This window comes from Lepisosteus platostomus, chromosome 20 (genome assembly GCF_059453375.1).
Source record: "Lepisosteus platostomus isolate fLepPlt1 chromosome 20, fLepPlt1.hap1, whole genome shotgun sequence".
Taxonomy (NCBI): Eukaryota; Metazoa; Chordata; class Actinopteri; order Semionotiformes; family Lepisosteidae; genus Lepisosteus; species Lepisosteus platostomus.
In genome coordinates, this window is record NC_142630.1 from 1,619,246 (window position 1) to 1,637,971 (window position 18,726).

Here is an 18,726-nt window from a genome sequence, read left to right on the forward strand (position 1 = left end):
CAAGTTTATCACCGTCAGGGACTCGTAATTCTACTGAAGATGGTTACACATTTCTTTCTTTGACCATGACTCAAAGATTGACACCAAGATTGTTGTATTTCACTTTTACTATCTACAACCGTCAACACATAGAAGACGTATAGAAATCATTTTTATTACTGTTACATAAAAATATCGTAGTTGATCACGACATGTTTGTCAACAAACCCCTTCACATGTTCTGTCACAGACTGTTTGCATACCTTGGCCATGGATTGCTTAAGAAATTCGTGCACGACTGGAATGTGTGTTTTGTTTCTAATGACAGAAATGTAGTAGAACTAGTTTACAAAAAAAAAATAGACATTTCTTCTGCCTCACATTTCCTGCAAGGGAAAAGCGTCCCTTATACACCCTGCCCGAGGTCTGAATACACTTTCCCAGCCCTGTGCAGAACAAGACTGCACGGTTCACACACACACACATCTTTTCTGGAAGCCAAATGAACTGTTGTTCGTAACGATTAAATCCAACCATCCCACTGAGCCACAGGTTCCAAGGATGCACGGAACGTCTTCCCGACAGGGATCCTCCTGCCCAAGTGGGGTTTTTACGGTGTGCTTGGTTTTGTTACAGCAGCAACAAAAGCACCTTTGTTTGCGCCCTGAAGCAAGTCGGTGTTTTCAAATGCGCTCGAGTGCCAAGCATTCCTGTACAATCTCGAAGCCCGGACTGGAACTTCCCCCGGTCCAGAGCGAACAGGAGATTCCGCCCCAGCAATAGAAACTGAGCTGCACAAAAACTGTCATCATCACGAAAATAAAACAGGATCGTGCCGAATATATAGCAAAATATAATGGAAAACCTGTGATATCGTGTGAAGAACGACTGACAGACGTGTAAACGGAGTTGAAAAAAGGTTTCCAAAGAAGTCTGAAGTACTTGAAATGTCCCAAAATCTACTAATTTTCCGAGTCATGGTACGCATGTCTATGCAGTCATTGCACAGTACGCATCCATAACAGCTAACTACTCAATGCGCGTCTGCACTATGTTTTTCATGGTCTGCCATGATTATTTTCAGTACTACATATTTATTTTTCTGTTGTTATTATTGATGTTAATTTGTATCTGAAAATGCTTTTTACATCGCTATTCAGGTAATTAGGTGAGAAAAAAAGTTACTGCAAAGTTAAGTCAGTGATACCTATTTTAAGGTAACACCGGCAGTTTATAGTTAAGATGAAATGTCAATTTAATTCACATTCGGAATACCTTTGCCTGCTATTACATAACAAGTTTGCGTTTTTGATCAGGACAATTAAGCCACCATTCATTGATTCATTATACACATGGAGTACAAATACATTTTCCGTGACAGTATAAAGAGGGAGCTAAATGTTTAGCTGGTTTTGTAGAATAACAGTTGATATTCAGTCCGACAAGCTGCATGGCTGTTCTTATGGCGCGTGTTAAAACTACGGCAAAATCACAGCACAATCCTCCAAAGCTTGTGAAAAGACGTCCAGGCGGAGACCTGTTAACTATACCTGCGCCCACCGTCACTACAAAATGCTCCCCACGGGTTTATTTTATCAGCTGTTTTGAAAGCCGTTCCCCACGGCATCCAGCAGCCTTCATTGTTAGCCGGTGTGTATATAACCCAGCAGCCACGCTCCCCGGCCGATACCGACCGCGCCTGAGTGCAGTGAGGCGGACAGTACAGCTTTCAGCCCGGCCCGGCCCGGCCCGGCTCCTCCGAGACTACGGCCGGCTGTTGCGCCCTCCTCGCTTCAAGGACACCAGCACTCCTGTCCGCCCCCCGTTTTCATATCCGACTACACTTTCCTCTCCGGCGAGCGAGAAGTCGTTTTTGAAAAGCTGGCGCCTTGCTCGGAGGAAGTGCACACGTTAAGGGAATTTCCTCCGTCTTGAAACACGAGGTCGGAGAGCGCAGAAAGTGATGAGATTATTAACGTGCACATAAAATCGAGAATTAAAAGGGGAACTGCGTGAAAACAAACAAACAAACAAACAAACAAACGTTTTAACACCTTAAATGATCTTGCCAGCGAAAAACTGTTTCTTTTAGATTTTTTTCTCACAGGTGTTCTTATGTGCAATCAGGGTTGCTCCGAGACACAGGAGGCCAGTATCTCGTCAATTTGCAACTTGGTGATTTAAAAGTTTGAAAAACAACTCAAGAAAAACAGTTTCATGTTACACGGTTAGAATTAGGAACTTGAGGTCAGGCATTGCAAAAAAAAAATTGAATTGCAACTAACTTCCTTTTCTTACAACTTTGCTACAGACTACAAATGACACATAGTGTCATAGCGAGCCGCGTAGCTCAGACTGCAAGTGCGTCCCGGGTTCAATCGCAGGTAGGAGCAGGCCATGTAGCTTGCTCTAATTCCTTCCACACGGCTCCCAGGTCCCCTCAGCCTGCTTTCCAAATGAGTACCGGGGGTTAATCCTTCTGGGGGCGATAGGCAGGCCGGAGCGTGATGCTGACCACATCACCTCCACCTCCAGTGTCGGATGGTTGAGAAACATGGTGGCCCTTGCCCCCCATTCCCCATGGGCCTTGATGCCCTGAAAAGGGACAGATCTACCCTACGAATGACACACGAGAAAATTAAACGAGTAACAAAAACACTTATGAGACAGGTGATGGATAAGAGGCAGTCATTTGCTACAACTCGCTCCAAGAACGCTTCACTTTGTTAAAGAACCGTCTCGCACTCTGCCAGTCAGTGGTCATTGGCTTCGATTGTAAAACCAGAGATATATTAATGAGGGTGGATTTTGAATATTCTCTGGAACTAGAAATTAGAAGGAATTAGAAAAATGAAAAAGAAAATGTACCAACTAATACCGAAGCAATACAGTATACTGCTTTTATTTATTTGTTTTGTCTTGGATTACACATAATCAGTTGTTGTTTTAAGATATACTGGTAAAAACACATACAGAGCATTTACAAAAAAAGTATTATAAAAGTTTCCTCACATGAAAATCTTTATACAGAAACATCTTTCAAATTGCAATGTCAGAATGCAGGTATTTACTTATACAGTACTCATTTACTGAACAACTAGAAAATTATTAATGCAAGCAAGATAAATTCTGAAAATGAACATCAGAAAAAAGACCTTCATTCACATTCAACTGCAGGTAATTTTAAGACAAAACATGAAAACAACATTCTTAAGCTCTTCTTTATTGCATTTGGCTTTTTGGGTAAATCTCAGTGATTCTTATTTTTGCCCTCACAGGCCTAATCTCAGGCTTGGTATACTAGTTTCCCAGCTTGGACAGTCCACAGAAGGGATCAGAAGCAACATCACATGAAGCGAAGGGTGTAGTATTTCCCATTGGCCCAACATCTTTCACTTCTTTGGCTGGGACAAACAGTGTAACCATTGTAAAGGAAATTAAGATTTTGTAAATGCATGAAAGACCAGGAGTGCTGAACTCCAGAATTTGAGAGGTGATGAGTCTTCTGATTTTCATTCTACCTGACACTTGATGTGGCAGTTTGAATAGAAATTTTGCTTTGAAAACACAGGCCAAGACACTGCACCAAACGTGTGCTGATTTTTCCTGGTCTTCCACACCCGAGTGTTGACTGGAAGATCACTCCCAATGCACCCGGCAGAGAGACGTTTGGCTTTGAAGCAGGTGTGGTCAAGCAGCTGCAGGTTTTTTTCATTTAAAAAAATGAATATGCTAATCAATCCAGAGACAAAACTTTGTGGAAAACACAATTCATTTTTTCACTTAAAAATAGTTCTGAATTTAAAAAATGGGGTCTGTCTTTGAAAGAGTGAGTAAAAGTATCCAAAGAATTGGTCTGGAGCGAAATATTTGGAACATAGTCCTATAACCATACATCACTGTGGATGGCAGGTGGCACTGGTTTCAGACCAGAGTAAAAGCTGACCAGGGGAAATAAACACTCGCAGTTCATCTCACTAACAAACAGCACTGGGTCTCGGTCTTCTGAACTGGTCAGACAGTAACTGGAAAGCTAGTAAGTATTCCACGCAATGAATGGCAGGTATAAACGGTCAAACAATTGCTAATTCTACTCTGCTCCACAAAAATAAATAAGTGAAAGCTCCAGAACGGGAACACCATCCCCAGACACACGCGCAGAGGGCCCAGTGCTCCCTGCCCACCTCGCACCCAGCCCGGCCCGCGAGTGGTGCCGCGCGCTGTACACAGCGGCTGTGGGCCCGCGGGCCGGGCTGTTAGGACTCGCTGGCGGTGACAGGAATGGGGTTGACATAAGCGGCTCCCTCGGCGTCGTCTGTCCGTTTTCTGCGGACGTCCACGGGGGGGCGGGGAGGGGGGTTTTGGGGGGGCTGCTTGATGCTCTGCCCGATCCGCTCCTTGGTCACCGTCTGAGGCAGGATGGGCTCCCACTGCTCCCCCCGGATGGCGGCCTGGCGAGAGCAGGGGCGAAAGGCATGTCAGGGTGGGGCCTGCCGGCGCCTGGGAGCAGACGGGTGGCGTGGGCGGCCCTGCACACTACCCCCCGGCTCTGAACACCTCCACCTGCGCCCCGACACCCTGCCACACGCGCTGCTCTGGACCGAGTCGATTTTCAGTGTCATTAACACCTCTCCTCATACACACAAGCTGGGCAGGACACATGAAGATCTACTCCAAAACGTGCCACGGTTTTAAGACTGGGTAGACAGAGGGATACCACCAACCACATGGACGCAGGTCCTTCAGGGATGAAGGAATGCCTTTTCTCTGCCTGCGCCACCTGCATGCCATCATTCATTTCAATTTGTGCCTGTTTCAAGGGCTTGGTGTGACAATTGTAGACAGTGGTCTGTCACCCTTGTCCCAGAAAGCCACGGTCCAGCAGATCATAGAGGCAGTTAGAAATCATTTGTCAGTTTCATCAGTCTGGTCTAAGTAATTTGACACTCACCGCCAGGTAGATCAGGCTAGCAATGCCAAGACAGACACAGCCCAGGACAGTGGGCAGAATGAACCCTCCTGGCACGGACAGACTGTGGGGAAGACAGCAAAGTGCAGAGAATGTATTAAAATGAGATTATTTTAAAATTCAGAAATATAGTACACGTGCTATGGGACATGTGAGAAAAGCATTCAAGAGACACACCTATAATCCAAATAATTTTAATGTTTTAGGCTATAAAAGGAAGTAAGCAAGTGACGTTAATTGCCTAAAATGTATAAAATGTTTAAAATCAATAAATCAGGACTTCCAATCCCTCCTGGTGGGGGTGGTTGTACGTTGACCTCAGCATCCAGATGCTGTCTTCCTGGTCTAGAAACATGAATCACACTCTGCCAGTAATCAGCACTGGGAGGAAAAGGCAGGCTGCTCAGCACAGGAGACGGGCAGGACAAGGAAATAAGGTACAACTGTATTTAACTCTCTTCAGTCCTGCCCTAGTGCTAACAGAAATACACCTATTAAAAATCTTTCAGCCAGACATCTGGGAAGAAGGAAGTGCACAGTGTAAGTCCTGTTCCTCTTAATCGAGGGCGTGGAGGCAGTGCACAGGGCAATGAACCAAAACAACCAAGTACAATAAGCCCTTCCTGGAACCCCACGGTGGGAATTCACCACAGGCAGTGTGTGGAGCAAAAATGAGGAATGTTACAATTCCACTGAAATGATGCCTGAATCAGGAATTTGACAAAGAGCAGCATTCAGGTTCAGTCCTCATAACCTTCAGAGTCCTCCTGCTCTTGACTCCTCACCCCTTCCGACTCACCGGACCTTTAACTGAACTTTGCCAATTCAAAAAATGTGCAATTTTAATGTTATCAGTTTCTGATTAAGCTCGGCTTTAAAGAGAACCGGAGGCCCTAATGCAATGGTGACATAAGTGATCGTGCTGGTTAGCCCAGCTGGAATAAGACATTAGACACAGACAGACTGGTAATAGACACTACCAGACCCACATGTGTGAAAACCTCACAACTTACATTGCGTGCAGCACCGCTCTGACGTAGTAGTTTCTAGTGACCGGCCCAAACGCCTTCACACAGATCGTCAGGCACCTCTGTCCCCTGTAAAGAAAAGAAGCTATGTGTGTGATGTGTTTTTATTTACATGTGGAATGTAAAACAAAAGCACTTGTCTTTAATCTCTACATGCCCACCTAATGAGGAAATCACAGCCTGCTTTGTTAACCCCACACACAAGACGGGAAGAGAGAGGCTCTTGGCTTTGTGTTTTGCTCCTTGTTTTGAACTTTGTGATTTAACTTCTGAATGGATTGAGATTGGATGTGACTCCTCAGGCCCCTGTTGCACAAATGGACACCATGAGGGAGGCTTCCAATAGAAAAGTTAAGCCTTTCTCTCCTGTTGCAGTTGTTTTAAAGAAAGGATCTTGCTGAAAACGAGGGGTTTGGCTTTCAAGACAAGTGCTTGGCTTTCAGCTGAGAGTCATCCAAACTCTGAAGCGCACTTTGTGCTGACCAACTCTATTTGCCAGAGGAGTGCGTGAAACACTGAGTGCAGCTTTGGGGTTCCTGTCCAGAAACGAGGTCATCCAGTCCCCCTCCCCCCGCCCCCAGTTCCTGCAGACAGCCCCCGTTCCGAGGCTCGGGGTGGGCAGCCCTGGGCTGGCACTCACGTCCGCTCCATGTTGGTGCCCTTGCTCATCCTCTTGCCCCGGGGGTACTCCAGCAGGCACACGAACACGCCGGCAGCCCTGTGGAGGCAGTCAAGGACTGCAGCCCTGCAAGACACGGCTTCGGCCGCCCCCGTGCCCCTGCGCCCCACTGCCCCTGCGCCCCTGCGTCCACACGCCCCTGCGCCCCACTGCCCCTGCGCCCCTGCGTCCACACGCCCTGCGTCCACACGCCCCCGCACCCCCCTGCCCCCACACCCCTGCGTCCACACGCCCCTGCGCCCCACTGCCCCCACACCCCTGCGTCCACACGCCCCTGCGCCCCACTGCCCCCACACCCCTGCGTCCACACGCCCCTGCGCCCCACTGCCCCTGTGCCCCCCTGCGTCCACACCCCTGCGTCCACACGCCCCTGCACCCACATCCCTGTGTCCACACGCCCCTGCGCCCCACTGTCCCCACCCCCGCGTCCACATGCCCCCGCACCCCACTGCCGCCGCACCCCCGCGTCCACACACCCCTGAGCCCCCAAACACATCAGAGTGGATTCATTATTCCAGAGGACTGTGGGAGGAACAGAACTTCCTGGTTCTTTTTCTGTGTGAAGAGTACCTGTAATCTGCACTGCAGAACAGAGCACTATCTAGCATTAGGTTGGATTATGGGAAATTCATCATTGTTTCCTCCGGAATTCCATGCCTAGGTGTAATGTTTTACTCTTTAATGTTGTCAGCTGTTTTTCACCTCCGAATTAAAAATCTGTATCTAAGAGCTTACTGGGCTTCCCCATATTCAGATGACCACATGCATAGTTCTGAACAGACAAACAGCTCTTAAGGGTCTTAAGAGAATCAGTCAGGTCCAATTTAATCAAAAGAGCCTGCCAAACTGGTTTAACATCTTCTCTGAACACCACTTCCTGGAGCTCTGTTCCTCAGTGTGCCGGACAGCCCCAGCACTACAGTACGTGACCACGGTGCTGCTTTAAGACTGAGCCGTCTGAAGTAACACAACAGGGTGTGTCAACACAATCGACAGAGGTGCTACAGGACACACTCCCTGGAGCACACCCCCTCGTGTCCGGGGTACAGTCCAGCACACGTCACAGCCCTCTTTCCTGGAGTACCCCAGTTTATTCCAACCAAGCTATCGAGTCATTAAAATGATTAAATCATGAAACTATTTGCTTTTAAAAATCAGCTTCAGCTTCAGCTTCACCCCTTGAATACAAAAAGAAGGGTACTAATTAGCACCAGCCTGGTGTCAAATGTTAGACTTTGTCATTCTTGTCAGTCAGGCTTGTTTCAAGGTGAACTTAGACAATGGAACTATATATCGCAGAGAATGTAAAGTTTATAATTTGACTGTTTGGCACAGTTTCTTTCCAACCTGTGTGAATACATCAATGACTGACAAGCAATTAGGTTTTTTTCTTATAAATCTGTAGGAAAGCAAAACATGTAATGCAAATTGCAGCAATAAAATACATCCTATATTTCATTGACATAACGTACTTAAACGAATTGATCACTAATGCGGGAGATTAAACAGTTTATTCAATAAATATAATTAATCCAGAAGTCAGATGAAAAACCAGTGATGAAAGGTCAGCGATATCCCCACGACGGAGACTGGGACACACTGTGCCAGAGTACAACAAGTGTAACCTAACTATTCCTGGGCTCTCTCCCTTCCTCACAAATCCCTGAAAACAGCACAGCTTCCAGAGACAGGCTGATACTGTGCCACCGAGCAGCCCTCTTCGGTTCAATTTGCTGTAGCCCAGTCACTGAAGGTTAAGTTGTTTTTATCATTTACATCAAAGCACATTCCGAGCGCGCCGCATGAGCCAAAAGGATACACTCCATAAGCCGCAAACTCCCACCCGCGGAACTGTCCCGCCACCCCCACGATGCCGCCGGCCAGGAGAACTGAAAAGGGGAAGAGAAGAGAAGAAGAGACACTGAACACCAGCAAAGACGGGCTTCGAGTAACATCCTGCAGACACTCATCGGCTTTCCCATGAAGGATCGATGGATAGTTGCAAAAGTAAAGAATCTTTTTAAAGGGGCAATATACACTCTTGACAGCTTGAAGCTGGAGGCAGGAATCTGGATATTTCAGTGGTATTTTAATGTTTAATTACCAGCTAATATATAATTAGAGAATGAGAAATGCAAAGGAAGGTGCGCATTACATTTGTACCCTTTATCACCATTAGATAAAGATACAGCTTCTTCCTTTCACGATGTTATTATAAGAACACATTTAGCGTTAGATTGAATCGTTTTATTTAAAAGATAGGGAAGGAGTTACCTTAGAATATGAAAAACAATCTACTGTTAAAAAAACATCTCAAGAGTTTTAAAAAAGACTAAAACTACACTACTTTCCAAACTTTATAAAAACTGACTTCTTGTATCAGAGAAAAAGGAAAATAAGCACCCATTTAAACATGCGATCAGCACAGACCTAATGCTTTAGTTACAGGTAAGACTGCCCGCTGTGCTCTTTATATGTTAGAAGCTACAACAGTTCACACTTCGAGGTGTCTTCGAAGTAGCAATGGAAATAGGTGGACCACCTTCGAGAAAAAAGTTCAGTGAAGTTTAACTTACTCAGCCCGGACGCCAGAGCTTGCTCATTGGCCCACATAGCCCACTCTATCTGCCCCATTGTAGACACTCAGCTCTCGGACAAACAATATCTTCAGTCAGCGGCGACAGCCGTCCTGATCCCCAGACTGACACATACAGTATGATGATAGAGGACTGCAGCAGCCGAATATCTGCAGAAGCAAAAAGAGCTCAGGCTCCGCCTTCGCGTCACTTCCGGCAACATGACATGAGCCGAAAGTTGAGATTTTGTTCCTCTTTTTTTCCATGATTATCATGTCTTTGAGAGGGAAAAAAAACACGTTGACGGGTATTTTTCGATGTTCTTGAACTTCTCACAGAATACCCGTTCTCATGAATCGGTTATCCACTGTAGGATAAGGAAATGGATCATTTCTGCTTCAGTCTTTTTTTTACACCATATAGCTGGAGAAAAAATGACACGATTTTAAACTTTGACCATAAACCTATCGGGTGTAGCCGAAATTACAGATTTGTGCGTTTTGAGGAAGTTTTCCTCTGTGTGTAGCAAGACGGGATTTCACACAAGTTTTCTAAGCGGGTGTGTTCTTTGTCAATATCGTTGTACTCCGTAGTCTACTTATGCATGAAGTCGAGAATGTCTGTATGATGCATTACACTAGTTCAAGTAGGTATCTGTGTCAGCAGGCGTAGGCTACAAGGGAACAGGTAAAGGTCTATTCACACACCTAAAGAAAGATCCACAGCCGAAACGCTCTCTTTTTTCTTTCACCAAGGAATAAACCTTTACCTGTTCCTATGTATTATACTAGTGGAGAATGTCTATATTATTGGATTAGTCATATTGATATCTCATCTATGCAGTAAGTGTATAATTTATTCAATATAAACAAACTTTACAGTATAAGACTTACACATGGGCTAACTGTCAGAAATCTTAGCTTTTGGAAGCTTGAGCTGGATATATTTCTAATTGGGACCTTAGACTGTGACTACAGGAAACAGTGCAGGAAATTAATGACTAAAAGCCCAACTCTTGTACCAATTTCAGCTTCACTGAACCATAAATGGCTCAGAAAAGAATGCCGATAGTTTAGAAAAATCTCTCAAAACACACGTTTAAATTAGAAAAGATATTTTATTTCAGAAGAGAAAGGCACAGAAAAGCACAGAACAGTGAAGATATTTAATGATCATTTTTATATGCAAATGTGGATACAAACAATTCCCATTTTGTTCTTGGTATGTTCTGGAACTAATGTTTGTGTTTGTTCTTTCACTGCTTTACTAATGCAGACATGAATGAGTGTACAATAAATTAAGAAGTTGTATCATCAACAAATAAGTACCCATTATCAGAAAGCCACTTATCCTGATGAGTCAAAGCCTTATCCTTGAAACTAGGGTACAAGGCAGTACTAGTACATAAGTGCTCTCCCATTGGATGGGACACTAGTCAATCCAAAGGCTCAACAAATAGATTTACTTTATAAACCAAGAGGTCAACCTAGCAGATCAGTGAATAGTTTAATTCAAATAAGATGAACCCATTTGTATGCTGACAACCGCAATAGCAAAAAGCAGCACTTGAATTAAAGGAAAACATTTACAGTCAGTGCCCCCCTGAATTTTACTTAAAAAACTTCAGAACAAAAAGCTTTTACTATCAATAATACAAAATGAGGTATGCAAACCCCTCATAAAGTGCAGCCAACAATGTGGATGACGCAGTGTAAAAACACCAGGGCTGGAGAACAAACACTTCCTGGTCTGAATTGGCGGTACTTCACTTCCTGTCTCTTCCCAGGGTCTCCTGTGGTTCCCTCGGGCTAGGAGCTGGGCCGTAGGAGATTCTACACCGACACCTCCTGATCAGGCACTTTCTTGGGCAGCCCGTCTGATCCCAGCAGATGGAGACTGGGGTCCTCCACCATGCAAGGACCTGGGCCAACCTGAGGGACAGAGGAGGCCGTCACTCAGCTGACGAGACCCATGGCAACAGAAAGCTGGTGCCAAAAACACAAAGCCTGTCGAGCCATATCTTACGTACTACTGAGGGTGTAAACAGGTTTTCAAAGGGGAAATTCTTCTGGGACAATTATATTGTTAGAATGACTGTGCTTTGACATCAGTGCATTTCCTCAAAGAGAGTCCTGCCTGACTCCGGGCCTCTCACCTTTGTGCTGATGATGTAGCTGATGCCTTTAGGAGTGGGGTCCATCCCGATGCTGGCCTTCAGCTCCTCAGACAGAGATGCTGGTCTCACAGGCAGACCCTTTACAAACCTGCACAGACATGCATGTCACTCTGATCCACAGACACGGTCAAAGCAGAGCAGATTATCTGCTTGACCGGACAGATTTAGAACCGTCTTCAGGTTGTGAGCCTTGGAGTGACTGCAAGCTTCCCAGAATGACTGGAGCTGCTTTCTGTTGGTCCAAGCTGCTCGTCCATGACGCACCGCTTCACAACCAGCCGCACTCTCGCTAACTAACGGTTCTTTCAGGAACGACCCACAATAAAGAGCGTTACAATTAAGAACAAGCCTGGACTTGAAGAGCTGCGGGGATCTGCTATTCTTTGTCTCAGGTTCTAATTATTAGGCTTTAGCAGTCAAAAGGATCAGACACTTAGCTACTAAAGAACATTCCTGCAGATCTCTCTGGATGGGCCGTTTTGTGCGACAGTCAGTCAGATGAACGTTATTCGAGACCTGACGTGTTGCGTTGGAGGCTCTTGGTTGTTGACATCAGGAACTTACTGTTCACCATTTGTCTCCGGGGGGAAGAAGTGCTTGACCAGCTCGACAAATTGGTCCAAGTGCTGCTGCAGAGTGTAGATCACAGCATTGGGGCCGGCATCAAAGGTGTACGCCACCTGGAGAAACACGGCACCATAGACACAGGCTGCAAAGATTCTCTCCATCCACTGCCATTTCTATGCAGCTCTGATTGTTTTTTTTTTTTTTTTTTTACAGACACAGACAAGCTGATGAAGAAAGACAATCAGACCCAGATGAGCCCTACATCGCCGCGTCAACCCACAGAGCGGGTCAGATTTCCACTGTCCGTCTCGGCAATGAGAAGAAAAGCCATCACCCTTGCTCTATGAATGCAGGTGTCCCTGCCAACAGACAAACCCACAGAGCAGAGCACCGTGACAGTCTTGCTTTTTCTCTTCCTCTTTTATTTCAACACTCAGCCGAGGAAAAAAACCTTCACACTTCCCCCTTTCACCATTTCAGGTTGCTTAATAATCGCTGTGTTTTAACAGCTCTGCAGCAGCAACCACTAAGAGAACATCTTGGCATCTGTTTCAACCACTCTGGTAAATTTCATTTTCACTCATCTGGTTTCACTCATCTGTGGACATGACAGGATATCTCTCAATACACCACACTTTATTGTTTGCGTTTCTGTTTAGGTTCACTAGTGAAATGGTTGTCTTCAGTAAAAGAATTGATGTAACTTTTTTTTACTTGTTGTATTAAATATTTTTGGATCATTTTGCTTAACTGAGCATTCATTAGTGAATGATATATTGTAGTGAGTGGTGCAGAAGCACCAAATCACTGTATCACTGAGAGCTTTCATTAGGCACAGTTGATGAGGTGATTTAACCTGCTCAATGTCAAGCCTGGTAAAAAAAAATTCAAGAAAGAAGAACAGACATAGCCCATCTCCCATAGCAAGACCACATGGCACAACACCTTGCCAAAGCAAACAAGAAGATCCAAGAGCGATGGCTTTGCCAAACGTGTCTAGTCAATGTTTGGATGGCGCTGCACTGATCAAGTACCAAGAGTTCACTTGCTGCCCTCCTTGCAAACTCATCCAGGACAACGCGATGTCCTTATGCGAGAAGCAGACCTGACCCACTCGGGGATGAGCTGGGACAACAAGTGGCTTCAAGGGATCAGAGACCAGTAAACAGGCACAAGTCTGCCCAGGAACGATGAGAGAAATAGATCAAAATTCCACAAGACGGCTTCTGCAAGCAGGTGCAGAGCCTGTGTCACCGACGTGCAGCTTGTGGTGCTGCCTGCAGTGGACACGCATACTACTAGCCTGTGATGTTTACATAGAACCCTATGACACAGACAAATGTCATGACATGTCATTTGCCAGATCGCTTCATACCATACGGTGTCGCGGGAAGCCGGAGCCTACTCGGCAAGCAAAGAGCACAAGGCAGGGTACACCCTGGACAGGACACCAGTCCATCGCAGGGCCAGTGCAAGACAATCACACATGGGGACAATTTGGAGGCCACGGTAAAGACTGAGGGGGGAAATTTGGCCCAGACACCAGGATAACTCCCTACTCTTCTCGAGAAATGCCCGGGGATCTTTAATGACCACTGAGTGTTCCAGCCACTATATCGGGGCATTAGAACCCCCACAGACGGCAGGGTGGGCGCCCCCCACCGGTCCCACTAACACCACTTCCAGCAGCAGCCATAGCTTCCCAGGAGGTCTCCCTTCCAGGTACTGACCAGGCTCAACCCTGCTGAGCTTCAGTGGGGCTGCCAGTTGAGAGCTGCAGGGTGATATAGCTCCTGGCACAAACAAATGTTAATGAGCATAATTAATGTACCTATGTCGTGTGGGCTCAACACAGTGATAAAAGATAGTCTTCTTCCTAACGATAACTGTGTGAACTCAGGCCTCGACCACAGCTGGCTGCGGCTAGAGCAGGGACAAGTTTTTGGAAATGTCTAAATGAAAACTGTCGTGACAGTAATAGAATCATTTACCCCTTGTAAAAAGCAAGATCTGACTTCCCTTTGCCTGTGAAACACAGCGCGGGGATCAATTCCAGTCTAAGTGTCCAGTCTGAGCCGCTCAGCTTGGTCCGTGTCCCTGTAGAACTGGCACCCCCCCACGCCGAGGTGCCAGTGACTAATGCCCACCCCCCCCCCCCGACTGTGCCAGGCCCGTGCCCCCGCCAGCTCACCCGCGTCTCCCCACAGTGGGTGTTGTAGCGGTGCACCAGGCTGATGATGCGCCGGGACGTGTCGTTCAGGTAGAAGATGGGGGGGCAGGTGTCCAGGCAGGTGGCGTGGAACTGGTTGCTGTCCTTCATCGTCAGCTCACCGAACGCCGCGAAGTCCCGCTGGCGGATGGCGGCGATCATCTCCCTCATCCTCTGAGGGACCACAGCGTCCGCGCGGTGCTGGGGAGGGAACCGTGGGCTCCAGCATTAGCAATGCCTTCTCGCCACCATACTCTCTCTGGAATGTGTTCTCCACAATCGCCTTTGCCTGTCTTTACTTTCAGCTATTCCAGCCACCAGAAAGGAGATATTTTGCAAGACCTTCAGCCTGGTCTAAAAAACCTTCCATGGTCCCTCACGTTTTCACTGTCAGCAGTCAGATACATTCCCTTACTGACCCAAGGGGAAGCTGGGTTGTCCGATGCTACTTTATTTGTCCATTAATTATTTAGGGAGATTCCGATACAGAGTGCGACATTTTAACCATTTAAGTTAATAAAAAAAGCAATTAGCCCCACTGCTGTTTAATTATGATACCCCCAAATCAGAGGTATCACACTTAAACATGAGAAAAATTGACAAACTTTAAAAAAAATCATTAAGAATTACACCACAGGACAACACAAAGAACATCAAATTAAATCAGCACTGAATCTCCAGAACAGGGCTGTGCTCTCAGTGAAGGGCATGTCTCTCCTCCAATCAGCACTGAATCTCCAGTACAAGGTGGTGCTGTCAGTGAGGTGCGTGTCTCTCCTCCAATCAGCACTGAATCTCCAGTAGAGGGCTGTGCTGTCTGTGAGGGGCATGGCTCTCCTCCAATCAGCACTGAATCTCCAGTACAAGGCGGGGCTGTCAGTGAGGGGCATGGCTCTCCTCCAATCAGCACTGAATCTCCAGTACAAGGCGGTGCTGTCAGTGAGGGGCGTGTCTCTCCTCCAATCAGCACTGAATCTCCAGTAGAGGGCTGTGCTGTCTGTGAGGGGCATGGCTCTCCTCCAATCCGCACTGAATCTCCAGTACAAGGCGGTGCTGTCAGTGAGGGGCATGGCTCTCCTCCAATCAGCACTGAATCTGATCCTGTGGCGTGTTAAAGGGTTGTGGCTTCAAGGCAGGCAGGTCAGAAAAGTCTGCCTACACCTCCTCTTTCTCCACTGTGAATCGTCATGGGGTTCACAGCTGTGAGTGGAGATGTGAAAAACACACGACTGCCTTTTGCAAATTGGTTCCAACAGGTTTTGAAAAGTTAAGCAGCACTGTCACTGTACCTTCAGGAGTGGACTGGTCTCCACACTGGTCTGCATTCCTGCGGTGCTGCCCACCAGTTTACGCTCTGCGCTTACCTACAGGATGGGGACACACACCCATTAATAATCCAGTGACTTTAAAAAAAACGTTTAAAAATAAACATAACATCCCATAAAGGACATCAGCCCTTATATTATACACCAGCCCTACAGGAATCCACACAGCCATCCAGAACCTGTAAACTTACATACTTCCCCACAATCGCCCTGAGCCCCTGTAATTACACAAAAACCCCTAATTTATACACAGAACCTCTAACTGCCCTTGCCCACAACCCAGTGTTCCTTTATTTAGGGTTTGCTATGGCATTAAGGGATGCTCTTTCCGCTCCAGATATCTGCCAGAAAGACACAGGTGGATTTTAAGCGTATTCTCCTCATTCCCCCCCCTGGCTTGTCACTACCTTCCTTAAATACCGATAGCAGAAGAAAAAGGATCCCCTACCACCAGGATGAGGACGCGCAGCTCCGGCCAGTGAGACTCGGCCTCCACCTGCTCCGCCACACTGTCCTTCCCATCTTCCCTCTCTCCCATCAGCCACTGCACGAAGCCGCCGTACACGCTGCGGCAGGCGCTGCCGGAGCCCAGCCGCGCCACCTCCGACAGCTCGGCCTCCAGCCCGTACAGCCGGGCCAGCGCGTACACTGCCGGGGGCCACACACGCAGAGAGTGAGGAAGAGTGGGCCGCGGCACCTCATCTCCCACCACCCTCCTCACCCTGATCAAATTCACACTTCAAACTGGACGTTCAGCAAATCCCAAGTCCAGACATTTCTCTTTTCACCTGTGGGTGGCTCAGCTCAGGGGAGGGTAAAACGACCCCCGGCTGACAGACTCCCTAACATTCAGCAGCAGGAAATACATCTTAATCAAGAGACACTCAGGGTCTCCATTTCCTTCTTCTTACCACAGCCAAGAGCAAAAAAGGTTCAATTTAACTAAACGGCAAACCACAACTGTGGAGCAAGACACTTTCTATGCCACTGCAAGGAGGGCTTTTCCAATTAATCGTCTCTCTGTGATTTCTTCGGCCCCGGAGAGCCTGGAGCTGGCCCCCCCGTGTGCTTTGGCGCCGCCCTGGTGGCAGTTCGGAACGCGGCGCCCTCACTCACCCAGGCAGGCGTAGCCGGCGGCGGAGGAGGCCAGCCCGGCCGCGGTGGGGAAGTTGTTGACGGAGCAGATGTGCACTTTGTGCGCCAGCCCTGAGCTTTCCGCACCCCCATCCCCACTGCTGCGTCTCTTCCTGGCAAGGCGCCGAACTGCGCGACAACAGGAGAATCAGCGTCAGGGCGCAGGCAGCCGCTCTCGGAGCGTTTCACAGCTTCTCTCCACAACACCCCCGAGCGCCAGGGGAGCCCATGTTCAGTCCCACACTGAGCCGTCTCTCAAGTCAAGCAATGCCAGAACCCAGCCGGTCCTCCGCCACTCCCTGCAGGCTCCCAGGGGCTGTGAGCAGCGTCACGGGAAGGCAGCTGCAGCCGAGGAGCTCAATCGGGTCGGTCAGGAGCCCGCCAGGCTCCTTCAGCTCAGAGCCCCAGCCTGGTGGTGGCTGGTCCTCAATTAATAATGATAATAATGATAATGTTTCTTTATTAGCCCTATACAATTTCTTGCATTAGGAATTCATCTTAGGAATTCCTAGGAATTCAGGGTCTGCCATTGTACAGACCCCTGGAGAAGTTAGGGATAAGGGCCTTGCTCAGGGGCCCAACAGAGTACGATTCCTCTGCCGGCCGCGGGATTTGAACCGGCAACCTTCCAGCCACAGGCGCAGATCCTGAGCCACAGAGCCACCGCTCCCCCTTAAGAACCACAAACAAATTTCAAATGCATTAAAGAAAAAAAGGGGGTGTCAGAGCTGAGAATACCCCAAGCCGCTATGCGAGTTAGAGTTTTCTCCCTGCACTTTACTCTGACCCGGGGTGTTTAATCTTTGTCACCCACTTTCTCTCAAGCAGGACTGCAGTCTGGGCAGGTTGATGTTTTCCTCTTTGCCATTCAGCCAGATGCGGTCCTCCTTCAAGCTCCCACTGGAGGCGACGGTGGTGGTGGTCTTCAGCTGGGAACGCAGAGAGAGATCGGCGTGGGGGGGGAGCACGGACGCCGGCGGGGCTCTGTGACATGCAGGCGAGGAGTGGCACTGCCCTCGCTAATACTCTACCTGGTCCTGGTGAAGCGTTACGCTCAAGGAGGAATTAATGGGCAGGACCAAATCCTCATCCCTCTTTCCCCCTGAAGGAAACAATATTAAAAAAACAAACATGTTTTTGTTGTTGTTGACATTATGCTCATCATTCTAAGGGGATCTTCCAGATCTGGAGTCTGTAATCCCTTCTCTTAGACTTGTACAAAATGTCAGTCATCAGAAAACATGAAGAATTCCAAGAACACTTCAATCACGGCCTCCTTATAACCGCCCTCTCTGAACAGGCTCCATCACTCTGCTCTCCTCCCCACTGAGAGCTGGTGTGTGGAGAGCAGACTGACGCATCATCCAGGTGGAGCTGCACACTGGTGGTCCCTATTACCTGAGTAGGTATGGAATGAAGCGTCCAGAAAAGCGCTATATGAGATTATTATTAGATACGACTTGTCTCCGGCAACAAGACGCTGTTCTGCGTTGTCGTTCTTGGTGTTTCCTTGAAGTCTTAGTACAGGAGCATACATAGAAATAAGCATTTCATTGCACTTGTGCACGGCAATAAACTCTGTGGTTTGCTTACGTAACAATCACGCTATATAAGGCTGTCTTAAGTTTATATTATATTTTGCGTGATATTTGCAGGTTAACTGCAAGGACTCCCTGTACTACGTCATACTCACAGTACTTTATAACAGCGATGTTGACTGGAGCAGTGCAGGTCACTAGCTTGAGGTTCTGTGTTCCGTCTTCGGGCATAGCGCAGTATTTTCTTTACTATGTTAAAAAAAACACAGGAAAAATGCCTTGTATTCAGTATTCTGTTATAGTGTGTTACGAATTCACCCCCCATAGATCCTTTAAAATCCCTTCCAAACCATCAGCGGTACACCCCCCCAACCCCTGCGATCGCTGCCATTGGGTGACATCAAAGCAGAACGATTTTCCCACCTATCAAGCTACAGGCTAGAACCTTCCCTTTCACAGCCACCCAATAGCGGGGATCAGGCCATGCTCACACGAAAATAAGATCAGCTCTGCGCGCACGCTCTCTGCAGCGCTCGTATGTGACGT

The 18,726-nt window shown here is 47.5% G+C and overlaps 2 protein-coding genes across 4 annotated transcripts; both read right to left on the reverse strand.

Moving 5' to 3' along the window:
• Window positions 1-2,846: 2,846 nt before the first annotated feature.
• Window positions 2,847-9,412, reverse strand: cyba (cytochrome b-245, alpha polypeptide). Its single transcript, XM_088614347.1, has 6 exons — window positions 9,232-9,412; window positions 8,475-8,544; window positions 6,617-6,694; window positions 5,962-6,045; window positions 4,931-5,012; window positions 2,847-4,430 (listed from the first exon to the last, which is right to left on the reverse strand). Exons 1-6 carry the CDS (start codon window positions 9,287-9,289, stop codon window positions 4,236-4,238), a joined length of 567 nt encoding a protein of 188 aa, XP_088470473.1. The 5' UTR covers window positions 9,290-9,412; the 3' UTR covers window positions 2,847-4,235.
• Window positions 9,413-10,328: 916 nt separating this feature from the next.
• On the reverse strand, window positions 10,329-18,723 carry mvda (mevalonate (diphospho) decarboxylase a). 3 transcript variants are annotated; one of them, XM_088614338.1, is made up of 11 exons: window positions 18,604-18,723; window positions 18,336-18,429; window positions 17,674-17,744; window positions 17,457-17,571; window positions 16,625-16,771; window positions 15,957-16,156; window positions 15,473-15,547; window positions 14,166-14,384; window positions 11,972-12,087; window positions 11,387-11,495; window positions 10,329-11,162 (listed from the first exon to the last, which is right to left on the reverse strand). In XM_088614338.1, exons 2-11 carry the CDS (start codon window positions 18,409-18,411, stop codon window positions 11,064-11,066), a joined length of 1,227 nt encoding a protein of 408 aa, XP_088470464.1. In that variant the 5' UTR covers window positions 18,412-18,429; window positions 18,604-18,723; the 3' UTR covers window positions 10,329-11,063. The 3 variants fall into 3 exon arrangements, with proteins under 3 accessions (XP_088470464.1, XP_088470465.1, XP_088470466.1); XM_088614339.1 differs by having other exon boundaries at window positions 18,672-18,690; XM_088614340.1 differs by lacking the exons at window positions 18,336-18,429; window positions 18,604-18,723 and adding an exon at window positions 18,041-18,245.
• Between the last annotated feature and the right edge of the window lie 3 nt (window positions 18,724-18,726).

Coding starts and splice junctions, on each gene's coding strand:
- mvda (XM_088614340.1), bottom strand. CDS start 18,191: ATGCTTATTTCTATGTATGCTCCTGTACTAAGACTTCAAGGAAACACC. Junction 16,772..17,456: donor GCAGTCCTGCTTGAGAGAAA/GTGGGTGACAAA, acceptor GTTGTCGCGCAG/TTCGGCGCCTTGCCAGGAAG. Junction 14,385..15,472: donor AGACCAGTCCACTCCTGAAG/GTACAGTGACAG, acceptor TTCCCTCCCCAG/CACCGCGCGGACGCTGTGGT.
- cyba (XM_088614347.1), bottom strand. CDS start 9,289: ATGGGGCAGATAGAGTGGGCTATGTGGGCCAATGAGCAAGCTCTGGCG. Junction 5,013..5,961: donor AGAGCGGTGCTGCACGCAAT/GTAAGTTGTGAG, acceptor TCTTCCCCACAG/TCTGTCCGTGCCAGGAGGGT. Junction 4,431..4,930: donor CTAGCCTGATCTACCTGGCG/GTGAGTGTCAAA, acceptor TGCTCTCGCCAG/GCCGCCATCCGGGGGGAGCA.